Genomic DNA, 14380 nt, shown 5'->3' on the forward strand with positions numbered 1-14380 from the left:
TCCACCCTGCTAGAAGTTGGTTGCCCAAACTCTGAACTTTGCCCAAACAGGAGTATCCAAGCTGGGCTATCATAATTGAGAAGGATAATGGATGTCCATTCTGCAATGAAAAGGGCAAAATACTCACAAAAATTGAGAGGTAGGTTTGTTTGTTTGTTTGTTTGTTTGTTTGTTTGTTTTTTAACAAGATCTTGACAAATCCTAAAGTCATCTTGGTACACCTGCTTTATTCCAAAGGGGCACAAGATATTTATGGGGGATGACCATCATGAAGATACCAAATGTAGTTATGAAGCTAATGAAGATGAGAATTAGTTGTGAAGGTTTACGACCAAGAACTTCCACGTCTCATCCTATGTTCATGCGATACAGCCAGCCTGGCCCTATCACATATGGGATTGTCTGCCTCTGTTGCCACTGGGGTTGAAGCTACTGTGCTATTTCTCAAGGAATACAGGATTTTCTGCTCCATCACTTATGCAATGCAGGCTCTAAGCGAGCAGGACATGGCTGGATACAAAGATAAGAACCTATAGCAACATTTGGGTTGATATTTCATTAGGTGATAACACTGCATTAAAGAACAGACAAAGGCAGGGGGCATACATGACTAAATTACAATGGTTACTATCCCATCAAGACAGCACAGTGGATGGGATCACGCAGATTGCGGGTGACGAGGGATAAAAATTATACACCCAGGAAGACACGAAGGCCAAAGCGTCAAGGGCATCAAACGCTGCTTAACAGCACCAGTTGAGGGCTACATGTTGAGGAGATTTGTGATAATGGATCCTGAAGAACTGTACCTGCTAAGTGAATGAACAGCTGAGCTCCAAGTCAGTAATGGATGGTGAAGGATGTACTTATCGCAGTTTTTCCACAGAGACTTGCCCAGACGGAGCAGAGGTGGACTGGAAGGGCAGGTGCTGAAGGTGGTGGGCCAAACAGCTGAAAAGGTGTTCTGTAGAAGATGAGAATACAAGAACAGCAGTATGGGTTTGGACCAAAGGTCGATCTAGCCCATGATCTTTTCTTTGACAGTTGCCAACGATGGATTTCCGAAGGAGAAGTAAGAACACGACAAGCATGTAGGGCTTTCCCCCAGGACACTCTCCAAGCCTCCCACAAGCTCCATTTTATAGACTTCCTGAGGCAAAACTGGTACCAGTTACTTAATAGCCATTGATGGAGTCTTCTCCTATTCATTAGTTCCAATTATTTTTTGAACCTCTGTAAACTTTTAGCATCCAGAGCCGTTCCTGCAGCAAGGAACTGTACAGGTTAATTGTACACTGTATGAAGAGCACTTCTTTTGGTCCTTCTGAACTAGTTGCCCCATGCGATGTCCCGTTGTTTTCATATTGAAAGAGACTAACAGTCAGTCACTATTCATGACTCTGTAGATCTTTTTCATACCACCCTTTGGCTGCTTCTTTTCCAGCCCGAAGAGTATTAGTCCAGTGAGTTGTTCCTTGTATGAAACACAGCTTATACTTTTTCTTATCCCCATGTTCTTCTCCAAACCTCTGGCAGTCCTGCTACATCTTTTTTAGAGGTGTGGGGGATGAAACTTCACACGGTATTCAACATGTGGGTGTATCCTGGATTTCTAGAGGAGCTTAAAGATATTCTCTGTTTTAGTCTCTCTTTTTTTTCATTCCTAATGTTCTCTTTGTCTTCGTGACAACCACCAAGTACTAAGCTGACACTTGCATGGAACAATCTATTATAATCCCAAGATACAGTTTCTAAGTGGTAATGGACAAATCAGAGCCCAGCACCTTAATGTAAAGAAGTGACTGATCTTCCACGTGCATTTCCTTACAGTATTTAGTTTCGTAAGGTTCTTCTGCAATGCTTCTTAGCTGATCCTTGTCTTCATTACTTCAAATTAGTTAATGTATTGGAAAGCTCTAAAACATTACCAAGTACTCCGGTGCCACATGCATATAAAACATACGGGACAGCACGGCTACCCGCACACACGCCTGCAGAACTACGGTCATCAGCTTCTCCCCCTGTGAAAATCTACCAGTTATTCCTACCATCTGCTTCTTATCTCCTCATAATTATTTATCCAGGAGCCTCCTTCTTATTCCACGTCTTAGTTTCCTCCAAAGCCTCTGCTGAGGGACGTAGGCAGTCTGGAAATTCAGCTGGACCTACCCAACTGATAGGTTTGTTGACTCCTTCAATCCACTTATTACACTCCGCATTATAGTTTCTACCAACTTACTCCATACAGATTTTACAGCATACTGGTCTGGGCTTTGGTGAATGACTTGGAGCCCATAGAAAAACTGGTATCGCATCAGCCCCCTTCCAGTGATTTTAAACAAGAGTTCACATACATAGTTAATAGTTCAGCGATTTCATCCTCCACAACTCTCGGGTGAATACCACCAGATCCCAGCGACTGACAATCTTGTTTTTGTCTATCTACATCACCATCTCACCTACAAACATTTCAGCTTGAGACAGATGAAAGCACAAAAAGAATTGCATTCGTTTTTCTGCTATTGGTTTAGCTGCCCTAAGAGCATCTTTTATATTTAAATTTTGTATAGGTCCTACAGATTGTCAGGCAAGCTTTCTGCTTCTGAGGGGACCGAAAAGTAGGTATTATTAGTTATTTTATCATCTGCAAGCGATTTCTGGTTTCCTCTTTTCACTGTGTTTTTAGCTTGTTCTTCTTTTTCTCATTTTACCAAAATTTTTGCTTTTTCAGGATGCTTTCATAAATTTCTTGCCCTTACGTTTAGGTATGCTGATATCCTTTTATCACTTTTCAAGTATTTCTTGAGAGGTACATTTGATCTTAATTCCTACTGTAGTGTCCTTAAATACCTTCATGCCAACTGCAAGGATGGAACGCTTAGTTGCCCTCTCAGCTTCTTTTTAACAAGCTTATTCGATTTCACGTAACTCCCCTCTCTGAATTAAAACACAACTGTGTACGACTTTTTGGCCTCTTGCTCGACATCTTGGCAGGAACAAAATCCATTATTGTCACTGTTACAGAGCAGCTTTTCAAAAGCAAGATTTTGAATGAGGTCCTGCAAAAGGCCAAGGCCAGCGTTGCTTCTCCCCTTCTTGGTCCCCTGTCTAGCAGCTCCCTCAAGGGTAATGGGCGTAGTTGAAGCTTCCCATAACCGCTGCACTTCCCGCCCCTTGATCTCCCTCAGCCCACAGCAGTGACGGGCCAGCTGAAGGCTCTGCAATGTCACATGAACCCAAGATGTTCCACTCAGATGTCTTCAGCAAGAGAAAGCTACGGCTGGTTTCCTCAGGGAAGAAAAGTCTTTGTTTTACGGAGAAAGCAACCATGAAAGAGGCAGCCAGCGACGGAGCACGAAGACACGGGCTGGCACCAACTCAGGCCACAATGAGCTGCTACTGTCAGAAACGGCACATGGTGATTTCTCAACCAAGAACCTACACAAATTATTTTGATGACCTTTTCAAACATAGGGCTTACAGGACCCGCATGTTGTACAAGTACCTGGGATTCGTCCATCACCCAACCAAATCAGATATTTGCATCTCTCATGGAGGTATGTACTTCGTAAAAAGTTTACAAACAACAGCTTTTTGTACAGCCTCTTCCTCTTTCGAGACGAAACAGATGCCAGAGGTACTCTGAAGGAGATAACAGAAAGATCAGATGATGACAGAGAAGAACGGATGAGGGCAAAGTGTTGGAGACAAATGATGCCAGGCAACAGCCTAAACCATTTTGTGCGCCAGTAGTGACCAAGAAGACCACATACAGAAAACTAACAAGAATAAACACTGTTCTGAGAAAAAGTAAGATGAAAATGTAAGGGGCAAAGACAAAACAAAGAAACTTCGGAGAGTAGATGAGTAGAAAGAAACAGCTGAGAGGAACGATATGACCTGGGGTGTCTTTAAGCTTATGTGAATGAGACCAGATGAAATAGAGGGTAATGGGGAGCACAGAGACGGGAGTTTTGTGGCCCTAGGGAAACGTTTAGAGAAAAGTCTCTGTCTGGCATTGACATTCAGGGACGTATGTGCACCCACAGCATGGCTGCAGATGAGGCCTACCATTCAAATAAGACATTTACGGAACGAAAGAATAACCGAGGTACAGCACAACAGGGAACTCTTTCTTATCTCTTCGGGATCTTTGTGAGGTTCCACTTATTTTGGAATAAAACTGTCTTAGGAAATAAAAGTTATTAAGATAATGTTGCAAGTAACATGATTCAAGACTGAAGCAATAACAGACATACATATGTCAGCTCTCTTACTACTTTAAAACATAGTCGACATAGGTTTTCTGCAGCTGTATTTCTACGGTGGATGGTGGCCTAAAGAGCCAAGCATTAACTTCTAGTTCAAAGTCACAGGAATTGCCACAGTGCACTCTGTTATTTGACTTTCATATCCTTAAAAATGTTTCCTCTATTTAAACAATCCTAAAGCAGTAGTAATATTTTATCCAGGATCCTGCACAAAATTCAACTAATGGAAGAACCAACGTTCTCCATTCACTACCTAGACCATCTCCTCAAGCTGTCTCTTCTGGTCTACCATGTGGCAACCTCCCCAAATCCTTTTTCAGCCACTGTCTTCACCGCACCTGCTCTGCTCTGCTCTGTTACGGGGCTTTTAGCTTCACGTCTGTAATAGGACTGGAGCGCTATTCATTTTTCACAACTGGATCCAATGCGATCCCAATGTCTTTCTCTGCGAGTTTCTGCAGTGTATGGATCCTCTCTACAGCGATGCACCGGCAGTCTTGAGCAAATGCACCTAGCTGAACAGAGACCCCAGGGAACAACAGCTGCTGAAGTGCTTTAGAAGTCGGAAATCTAAATTCTATTCTTTCACGTAATTTTGAACTAGAATTCACATACCTTTTGCCAAAACAATAGCAAATTTAATGCCCAAGCTGCTTTACTTACATTCAAAATTAACGTGTCATAACTGAACTTGGTAAAAAACTCATCATTTGTTTCATAGAGTTTATGGCCAGAGGAATTAATTCAGCTACCTAGTCAGAATTTCTGTATATGACAATCCGTTGCATTTCTGCCACTATCCTGATACTGAGCACAGTAATACGCATTAGATCAACCCATCTGATCGCTGGAGACCAAATTACTGAGATGGAGAACAAAAGAGAGATCAAAGGGCCACTAATGCCCTTAACAAGCCCCTTTAGGGTTAGGGAAGTGAGGAGGTGAGAATACATCCGTTGATCCAGGCAGGTGATTCATGTCTCAAGCTGCAGAGGAAGAGGATACACACCCAAAATTTCAGATAATTTGAATGGGTTGGCTGCAGGGGGGAACAGAGTCTTCCACTTAAATCTGGCAATCTGTTCCATCTTGCGCGCGGGAGTAACCCATAGAACCTAAGCATATTCGAAACAATAGTCTCTCTAATACCTTTGAACACTGACCTATGTGTTTTAGCGCCTTGTTTTGAGGTAAGGCCAATCCCTGGTGCTCCTAAAAAAAAAGGTGAAAAGGTCCCACCACAACTCTTGGCCAACTCCCGCCCGACCCGTGCTGGCAGCAAGCCCGAAGCTCCGAAGCATGAGATGTGATTACGATTCCTTAATGCAGACTGAAATTGTTATGGGCAAATGAAAGGCAGTACGTTTCCTCTTCTTTACAGCCGGTGAAATAAGGGAAAAATAAACAGATGTTAAAAAAAAACCCATAAATTGCAGAACTCAAAGACAGAAGAGACCACCATGACCATCCATGCCACTTATGCCTACTTTATACCTCGTCCTCCTGTCTGTATCTAATCTCAAGACTTAGAATGGAGGGAAGCCCAAAAGGGTGATAAAATATGCAGGTGCATTGCTCGAGTGTGATACATACCCCTGTGCTGAGGTTCAACTTACAACTCTGCTTTGTCTGCAAACGAAAATTTCGTATATTTGACTCGTGGCAACCCCTGCAACGCAGACTGTTACAATACCGCAGACAGACAGACAGACCCGAAGATCAGACTGCACTGCACATTTCCCATCGCACTTATTTGTTCCTTCTTTTCCTTTTAGGTTAAATCTTGCTTGTTTTCAGACTAAGTAAGACTTTGGGGGGAAAGTGCACAGAAAGCTTTTAGGCATGTTTGAGAGCTCTACGCATGGAAAAATAGAGAGATATAAAAATGCGTGCCAATTTTTGTCCAAAATAAAGTCTAATACAATAGTGTTCCCTTTGATCATACAAAGTTTGTGACGTTCGTATTACTTTGACAATTCTGAAAGTTTTCATTTAAAAATAATCAATTCACATGCAATTCAGAACGGCCTTCCATAATCTGTATGAAATGCCTGCCAAACCTTTAGTTTTATGGAGGCACAGACCAAAAAGTAATGTCTCTAATGGTTCAGAACCATTTCACCCACAAATCCAGCCTGGCTCTAGCCAACAGGAACGACTGAGGCCCGTTTCCCTTCTCCTGTAATCTCACCCCTCTGCCAGCTTATCTTTGGGAAATGTCCACTTGCTCCTTGGATGGATTCCAGGACGGGGGTGTGTGGCCAGAAGTCCTCTGTTGACTGTCACTCACTCCAGCCCTGTTGATTTACCCTTCTGACCATGTATCTTTGCTCCGCTGCAGTTGGGTTTGTTTCTCCTATTTATGCCTGACCCCATGTAATTACTTGGGCCTCCAGATCTGTGACCTTTTTAGTACTGAAAATCTTCAATTCAAGATGGGTCTATGTCTACATGTGTCATAAATAATTCTACTGGGAGAACGACCAGCACCAGATGGTGCACTGGGGGGCTGGAAGATTGAGGTTTAATGTCCTTCAAACTCCTTCTTAGGGAACAGTTTCCCACCACACATTTTCCGGATCAGGAATGGAGAAGACACACCATGCAAAGCTCCAGCTCAGCCTCTGCATATGCTCAGGAGAGGGATGGAAGATCAGAAAGAGCCTCTAAGCTCAGCTTTGTCTAGCAGCTAACTCTAGCTGAGACTCCCTAGTCCACATTGGGATTTTAATGGCTCGCCTTTCAGATACACTTAAATCCTATACTAATACTAACACCATACTAAAGCTACACTGCAGGTTATACTAGATACTATGCCAATCCTACACTAATGCTATGGGTCCAATTTTTAAAAGACCTGTTTGGCCCCAATGGCTTCTTGAACGCTACCAATGTATTTGTATTGGGTTACTACCACCTTTTGGATTCAATGCTTTGCATGTTTCCCTAGACTGCTTTTACTTTCCGGAGTAGCATCCATGTCACATCTAAAGATATTTTTTTTTGAAGCTGTAAGAGCCATTCGTCTCTCCGTTTCACTTCAGTGCAATTTCCCACCCTAAAGGTTAGTGTCAGAGTTCCCCTTTGTGGTACTTAGGCAATGAATTTTATTATGCTGCCGCCGATACAAGTGGCTCAATTATTTCTAGCTTTTGAGTCAGTTCTTGCACATTACTTAACACTAAGTCAAGAATACCTTTCTGTGTACTGTAGTACTAGCTGTTCCAAGAGGCAGAAATTGCTTCTTTGAACTTACTCTTATTGTGCTATCTGACCAGTTTATTCACAGGTAATTTAAGTCCCCATTATCATTTGGTTAGACTTTCCCACTTCTTTGATCTCTGTCAACATTATGCACTCAACATCCTTTTGTTGATCCAGGAGCTAGTAGTATAGAAGACTACTAATATATTTACTTTCTTATGGGTTGGGAGCGTAACCCTCTATAAGCAGTTAAGTAGGTGATTGTAATTCTCCAATAGCACTACGCATTGCAGCACTGGAAACGCTCTCCATTTCCAGGATGACCACGTTGGGCTCATTGCAGCAATTTCAAGGGTTAATTGCCATTGCTGTTATGAATATGCACCACGCTTCTTTTCTGAATATATCTACGTTGGATTTACAGCTTCTGACTTGTACACAACACTAAACTGTACACAACACTAAAAAACTGTACACACACTAAAAAAACGACGATTCAGGATCCTCCTCTAATTCTCACTCATTCCACCCTAAAGAGAAGATTGATTTTAAAAATAACTTTTTTTGAATAATTTGTTTCTTTGGGGGGAGAGGAAAGAGGATAACCTTTGCTTTTGGGGTTCAGAGCCTTTAGGGAGCTTGTTCTGTGGTCTCAAGGGGTTTTTTTCCTGCAGTCATAAGTTAAAACAACGTGCTCAGTGGGTAAAGGAAAGCTGACTTTCTCCTATAATCACCTAACTACGTAACTGCTAAGATTATACAGAAATGAAACAAAGTATTGTGAGACTTGTGACAAAATAATGCTTTGGGAAAACTGATTATATATTTTGCCTGTTAAATAAGAAAGCTGTTCCACTGTTCTACATATCTACACGTTTTTTCTACGTGTAGGCATGTAAGGTGATTGGCGATTGCTTTGCCTTCTCTACAGTAAGTACAGTAGTTTGAGTTTATCTGTCTCTTTTTAAATATCGTCCTTTGGGCCTTTTCAGAAGAAGTCCAGGCTCCTGCACTAAGCCTAACAGAGATCTAAACTTCCAGCCAGTTGGAAACTGTGAACTAGTTCAGAACACCACTGCTATGTTAAGCAATAGTTAATGCTTAGAGCATGCGGTATCTGAACAAGCTTGAGCTCTCACCAAGCTTGAAGATGATTTCTGTAAGAAGTCGAAGGTGTTGGTTTTTTGACCTATAAAGTCTTAAGTGGCTCTGCCTACTTGAGAAATTCCTCTCCCTTTGCATCATGCTGCACGGTGCGGAGTGCCAGAGGTAACGCTGCCCGCTTAAACCGAAAGGGCCGACGGCAGGCGGGTCCCGGGCAGCTGCCTGGCATCTGCCTGCCCACCCACCACGGCTCAGTGACCTGCGAAATGAAAATCCAGAGATCTCCCAGAAGAACCGGTCACCGGGGCAAGGGGTGGGAGGAGGAATTCGACACGGGGGTTACTTTATTGCAGGTGAAGAAGATATTTTTGAAGTTAGCTTCTAAGAACGTAACACACTACGATCAAAGTCTGTTTCTGTAGATGATCCTAGAGAATATGGCAGGGAGAAATGAAACCGAGAAAATGCCTGGTAGAAGTGCATTTGGTGAGGCTCCATCACTTACGTGCGGGATTTTCTGTATTAAATTAAGAATGTGTTTCTAAAAATATCTTGACCAGAACACTATGAAGATAATTACAAGTTAAAGAGGACTTTACTTGAATATAGGGCTAACTCTGCACCACTTGTCCTTAAGCAACCTTATTACACCACGGCACTGAGAGAGCGCTGCTTTGAGCACAGGACCGGGCCATCCACTCTTCTCTTCCAAGCTGAGCTCTGCAGTTGGTGCTCTCCTGCGACGGGCACGAGGACTGACTGCATCTCACGGGGTCTGACATAACCAAGAAGACCTATCCAAAAATGGTGTAAAAACTAGACTTCTTAACTCACTAACTATAAAGATAATCACGTTATGTACCTAAATTACATATAAAGAACCAACTGTGCAGGTATGTGTGAACAGGCTTAAGGTTATTTAAGGAAGAGTCCCAATGACATCAAAGTTAAGCACGTGACCTAACGTTTTTGCAAGATCGGGATGTTGACAACCGCACGTAAAGTGAGATGTTCCAAAAAAGCCCAATTCAGCTGTCTTTAATATCTGACTATCTAAATGCGATCTAAAAATAGTTCCTCCCATTAATTTCTTACTTATTTTGTACCTTAACGGTTACGGCTCCGTTTCCCATTTTGTCTTTCCAGAGGCAGGAACCCACTGCAGGATCGGGACGCAAACAATTTTAAATGGCATTTTATATTCCTAGTTTCAATACGTAGTGGCAGAATTAGAAACTACACCGTAAGATACACGCGAGAGGTCATAGGTACACTTGATTAAGCTTTCCCAGAGCGCGGTGCCTGGCACCGGGCAAACACCCTGCTGCAGAAAGCACAGCCTGACCCCCCGATTCCAACACCGCCGTCTGAAACCAGCCCCGGATGATTTTCCGCACTGGATTCAGTGGGATACGGAATAGGAACGATCACCTGCATGCACACGGTGGCGGAATCAAGGCCTAAAAACATACACAGCGCAGGTCAGTATCTGTGTACGCAAACGCAGCAGATTAGATTAGTGTTTCCCCAACCCTCTCCATTTTAAGGACGATTTTTAAAGGATGAAATCCATTTGTAAATCAAATAAAGCCTACTCACGGCTCAGGATTCAAAACGGCTCGTTTGTGCTGCCGTGATGGCAGGCGACACAAAAATCCCACTCCGCATCAGTGCATTTGGTTAAAAACGTCCACCCGTCACACAAGAGAGGTTATCACCTCATTTCGAAAAGGCCCACGCTCTATACTTTGTGCTCAGTTGCAACACCACCGTAGTTTTTGTAAGGAATAAATATTGACTTTCCTGGACATTGCCTCACGACAGAACAGGACCTTGAGTACATTTGTCTAAGATATTTTTTTAGCCCGGTAATATAATTTTATAGCATAGCTTTCATCCTGGGTAGTTCAAAAGGCGTGGAAAAACAGGCTTTATAAATGTCACAAATTGCCCGTTTTCATTTGCAGACAGGTGCCCATGTCCGAACGCTGGCTCAACTGTATTTCTTTTCTTCTAAGACTATACAAAATTTATTACTTTAATTTAAATTTCCAAGCTACAAATTTAATTAAGATCACAACACACCACATTTGGAAAGTCAAGACTGGAAAAAGCCACACAAAAATTAAGATTTCATATTAACGCAGGCTGTTTTGTCATTTTTTGTTTTCAAGAGTAAAGCACGTGCCTGCCAAGCAAATTACCGACAGGGAGGAGAGACGACACACCAGGCCTCAAGAAACTGAGCTCAAAACTTAGCGTATGCAGGAGATGGGTCTGTTCGCACCGAATAGCTCGGCTCTGTCTCTTAGCAGCATCCGCACCTCACGGCGAGATGCTCAGCCGCCCTCTCCTTAGTAAAGGTCAGAAACCAGCATTAATTTGCCTTATAAAAACACACAGTGGTGACACCACAGGAACCCCTGTATGGGTAAAATTCCACTTTCAGGTACAGGCAATACACAAGACAACAACCAGCAGGGTCAGTAATTCCGGCGGGCAAAGTCTGGATGCGTATTTTAGCTGTAACAGGACCCCAGCTATCAGCAGAAGTCTGTAGAAAACCTTACGGATTTCACCAAAAAAAAAAAAAAATCATGTTTTCTGTCAGATGTTCAGCGTCCCAACATGTGACTCGACACACTCAACTTTATAACATCAATTAAGATACGCAATAATCTTCATGGGATCAACCGACCACATCCAAAACTCAACATTAAAACAAGCGGAGCTACAGATCGGGGCCGAATGAAGAATCAACCGTTTGCACGAGCGCTTCTGCCCCAAAGCAGCGCGCCGGGCCGGGGAGCAGCAACACAAAGGAACAAAACACGCAGGTGGACAGCTCACATAAAAAACGCCTCGTCGCTTCGGTTAAAAATCTGCAGTCGGGAAATACAATCAAACGCGTTGCGCCGGGAGCTGAAGCAGCAAGGAGGAAAAAGGGGGGAAAGCATAGGAGTGGGGAGGTACGGCAGATGGAGCTGGATAAAATAAAGCTGCTCTTACCTGGAGCAGTTTTCCTTCGGCTGGAGTCACCTCAGCAACGCTTGCAAACTCCCCTTCCAGTATGATTGGCTCCACTTTCAGGGGCATCACCCTAATGATGGCTTTCTGCGCCGCCGACCTCTCCGACTCGACCGCCGCCGCCAGCACCAGCCCTTTATGGCCCAGTCCTGCCTGCAGGGTCGCCATGAGCAGCCAAGGCCAGAGGACAGCCAGCTGCAGCTGGGGGCCAGCACTCATGCTACCAGCTGCAGCAGCGGGCCCCGGCCACACATACCGCTCAGGAACGCGTCCTCACCCTGCGGCGGGCTCCGGCCGTCGGCAAAGCTCGTCGGGTTTCCGAGCGCGCGGTCCCAGCGACGGGGAGGCGGGAGAGAGAGGAGAGAGGGGCTCAGTCACCGCCAGCGCTGCTTACCGGACAACTTCTCCGGTTCTCTTCCTTGGTGCCACGTGCTCAAAGGCCGCTGGGAGCTCAAAGGCATATTTTAAACAAACAAACTAAAAAAAAAAAAAAAATCCTAAATTACGAGTCCCTCCTCCAGCAGATAAATCCGGAAAGATCAGCGAAACAGGTTGCAAGCAAGAAATCAGTTCAGATCTACGGGAACGCCAGGGAGCATTCGGAACTCGTCAGTCCCACAGAGGTGAGGCACGGGGAGATCTCCCCGCGGACGCCGTGTCCTCGTGTCTCCTGCCCAAGAGTTGGGAAGATCCACAGGCTCAAAACATCCATCTCAAATACCCTTGCGAGACACCTCACCTTCTGGCCAGCATTTCCCACGTCGGCTCAAGCTCTTCACCTTGGATGTTATCTGCAATTATCGGGATCCTTCCCAGAAACGATGCAGGTCTCTCTTGAATTTACCGTGAAAAGGAAGTTTGCTTCTGTACCATTCTCTTCCAAATGGAGTCGATCCCTTCCATCCTTCTCATGCCAGAAGTGCTTCATTCAAGCTCGGAGATCAACTTTACTTTTCTCCTAGCAATCCATGCTCAGTCTGACTCCGGCTGCGGTTCTCCAGGATAATTAATAAAGCACGGAGCTCCTCTTCATCGTTTCAAGTTCCCAGGAAATACGAAGGCCCCAAAACGCTTTAAAAGTTTAGATACCGAGCCAAACAGGTATCAAACAAAAAGTTACAGCATATCTGGTTTCTCTCGCACTATTTCTGTGCCCGCCTGAGTTCCGGTATGACCGCTTCCAAGCACACATTAAGAAGATCCCGACTAAAGGCCCCACAAAATAAAATATAAAGTTCCGTGGTCTGCCCAAAGGTCACATAAAACGTATCGAGGAGTCTTCATAACTGGGAGAGTTTCGACAGAGGATATTTTCAGTTAAAACCAAAGTGACAGTGATCATACAGCTATGAAGAGAAAAAGTGATTTTAAAAAAAAAAAAAAAAAAAAAGGAAAAAAGATCTGCAAACCTGTTAGGCAGTGTGCCTGCTGGAGTCGGCAGGGGCCGGGACGGATGGAAACGCTGCTGTAAATCCTAGGCAAAAGTTATTTCCAGTAGCTTAAGAAAACTCGGCGGGTCTGATGAGGTTTGGTTTTGGTCTTTTAAAAAAAAAAAGGAAAAAACGTGGTATTTATAATAAAAAAAACCATTGGGAAAAAAGCGAAAGAAATCTCTCTGGCACAGATGCGGCAGGCAGGTAGGTGCGAGCGGAGCTCCGCAGCCCGACTGAGAATCCAGCAAGATCAAAGGGAGAAAATTACTGCAGACAGAAAGCTCCCGGGGCAGGCATGGCTGAAAGCGAAGTGTCCGCATGTAATCTACAGCCCTGAGAAAGAACCCAGAACCACTTCGGAAAAACTCCTTTAAAATCCCCAAGTCTCTCCTCCCGCTGCAGCGCAGGCGGCTGCGGGCTCTAAACGCGGGGAGCACGCAGGGGAAGCAAAGCCGGACCATCGGCAGCGAAGCCCGGCAGGCTGCCGGACCGCGGTCGGGCAGGCGAAGCGCTCCGGCGGGCGCAGGGGCTGCCAGCCACCGGACAGCCCCCGCCGCTCCGGCGGCGGAGCCTTGCTTCCAGGGAAAAAAGGGGGAGAAAAAAAAAAAAAAAAAAAAAAAAAAAAAGAAAGAAAATGAGAACTCGGCCGCTGGGCCGGCCCGGCGAGGGGGGCAGGCTGCGGCTGGCCGCCTCCTCCCGCGGGACGGCCGGCGCTCCCCTACCTGCTGACACAAAGTGAGGGTGGAGCAGCCGGAGCCGCCGCCCCCCGCCGGGCCGGGGCCGCGGGCTCCCCCTCCCGCCTGCAGCGCGGCTCCGCCGGTGCCCGGGGCCCGGCCGGGGCGGAGCGGGGAGCGGGGGGGCGGCGGCCCCGGCCCCGGGCTGCTGCCCGCCGCGGCGGAGCGTCCCGAGCGATGGCGGCCTCCGCGCAGGGCCCCGGCCGTTCCCCCGCTGCCGCTCATTGGGATTCAGCCGCCCTTCGCGAGTCGCTGCTGCGGGGAGGCTTCAGGTCAGGCTGATGTCAGAGGTCTGGAATTCAGCTGCTGTTCTCCTCTGACATCACGCAGAGGTGAATAATGCCATAGGTCAGAGCTATAACCTCAAAGGAAGGTTGGGACTGGAAATCCGTACCTCGGCCCGCGATGGAGCGGTGCTTCGAGAGGGCGCGCGGCAATCATAGACTCACAGAACCGTCAAGGTTGGAAAAGACCCTTAAGATCATCGGGTCCAACCGTTAGCCCAGCACTGCCAAGTCCATCTATACCATGTCCTCGAGCACCACGTCTGTCCGTCCTTTAAATACCTCCAGGGATGGAGACTCAACCACTTAGCTGAATGAAGGCA

The 14380-nt window shown here is 45.5% G+C and overlaps 1 protein-coding gene across 1 annotated transcript in view; it reads right to left on the reverse strand.

The window, feature by feature from the left end:
• RNF43 (ring finger protein 43) overlaps positions 1-13482 on the reverse strand; it is a 63437-nt gene extending 49955 nt beyond the window's left edge. Inside the window, exons 1-2 of the mRNA XM_009464805.2 lie at positions 12346-13482; positions 11589-12083 (exon numbers count right to left, since the gene is read on the reverse strand). Coding sequence (XP_009463080.1) covers positions 11589-11825 — 237 coding nt within the window. The 5' untranslated portion in view covers positions 11826-12083; positions 12346-13482. The remainder of the gene's footprint in view (positions 1-11588; positions 12084-12345) is intronic.
• Between the last annotated feature and the right edge of the window lie 898 nt (positions 13483-14380).

This window comes from Nipponia nippon, unplaced genomic scaffold (assembly GCF_047370975.1).
Source record: "Nipponia nippon isolate SJK-2023a ecotype South Korea unplaced genomic scaffold, ASM4737097v1 scaffold_15, whole genome shotgun sequence".
Classification (NCBI taxonomy): Eukaryota; Metazoa; Chordata; class Aves; order Pelecaniformes; family Threskiornithidae; genus Nipponia; species Nipponia nippon.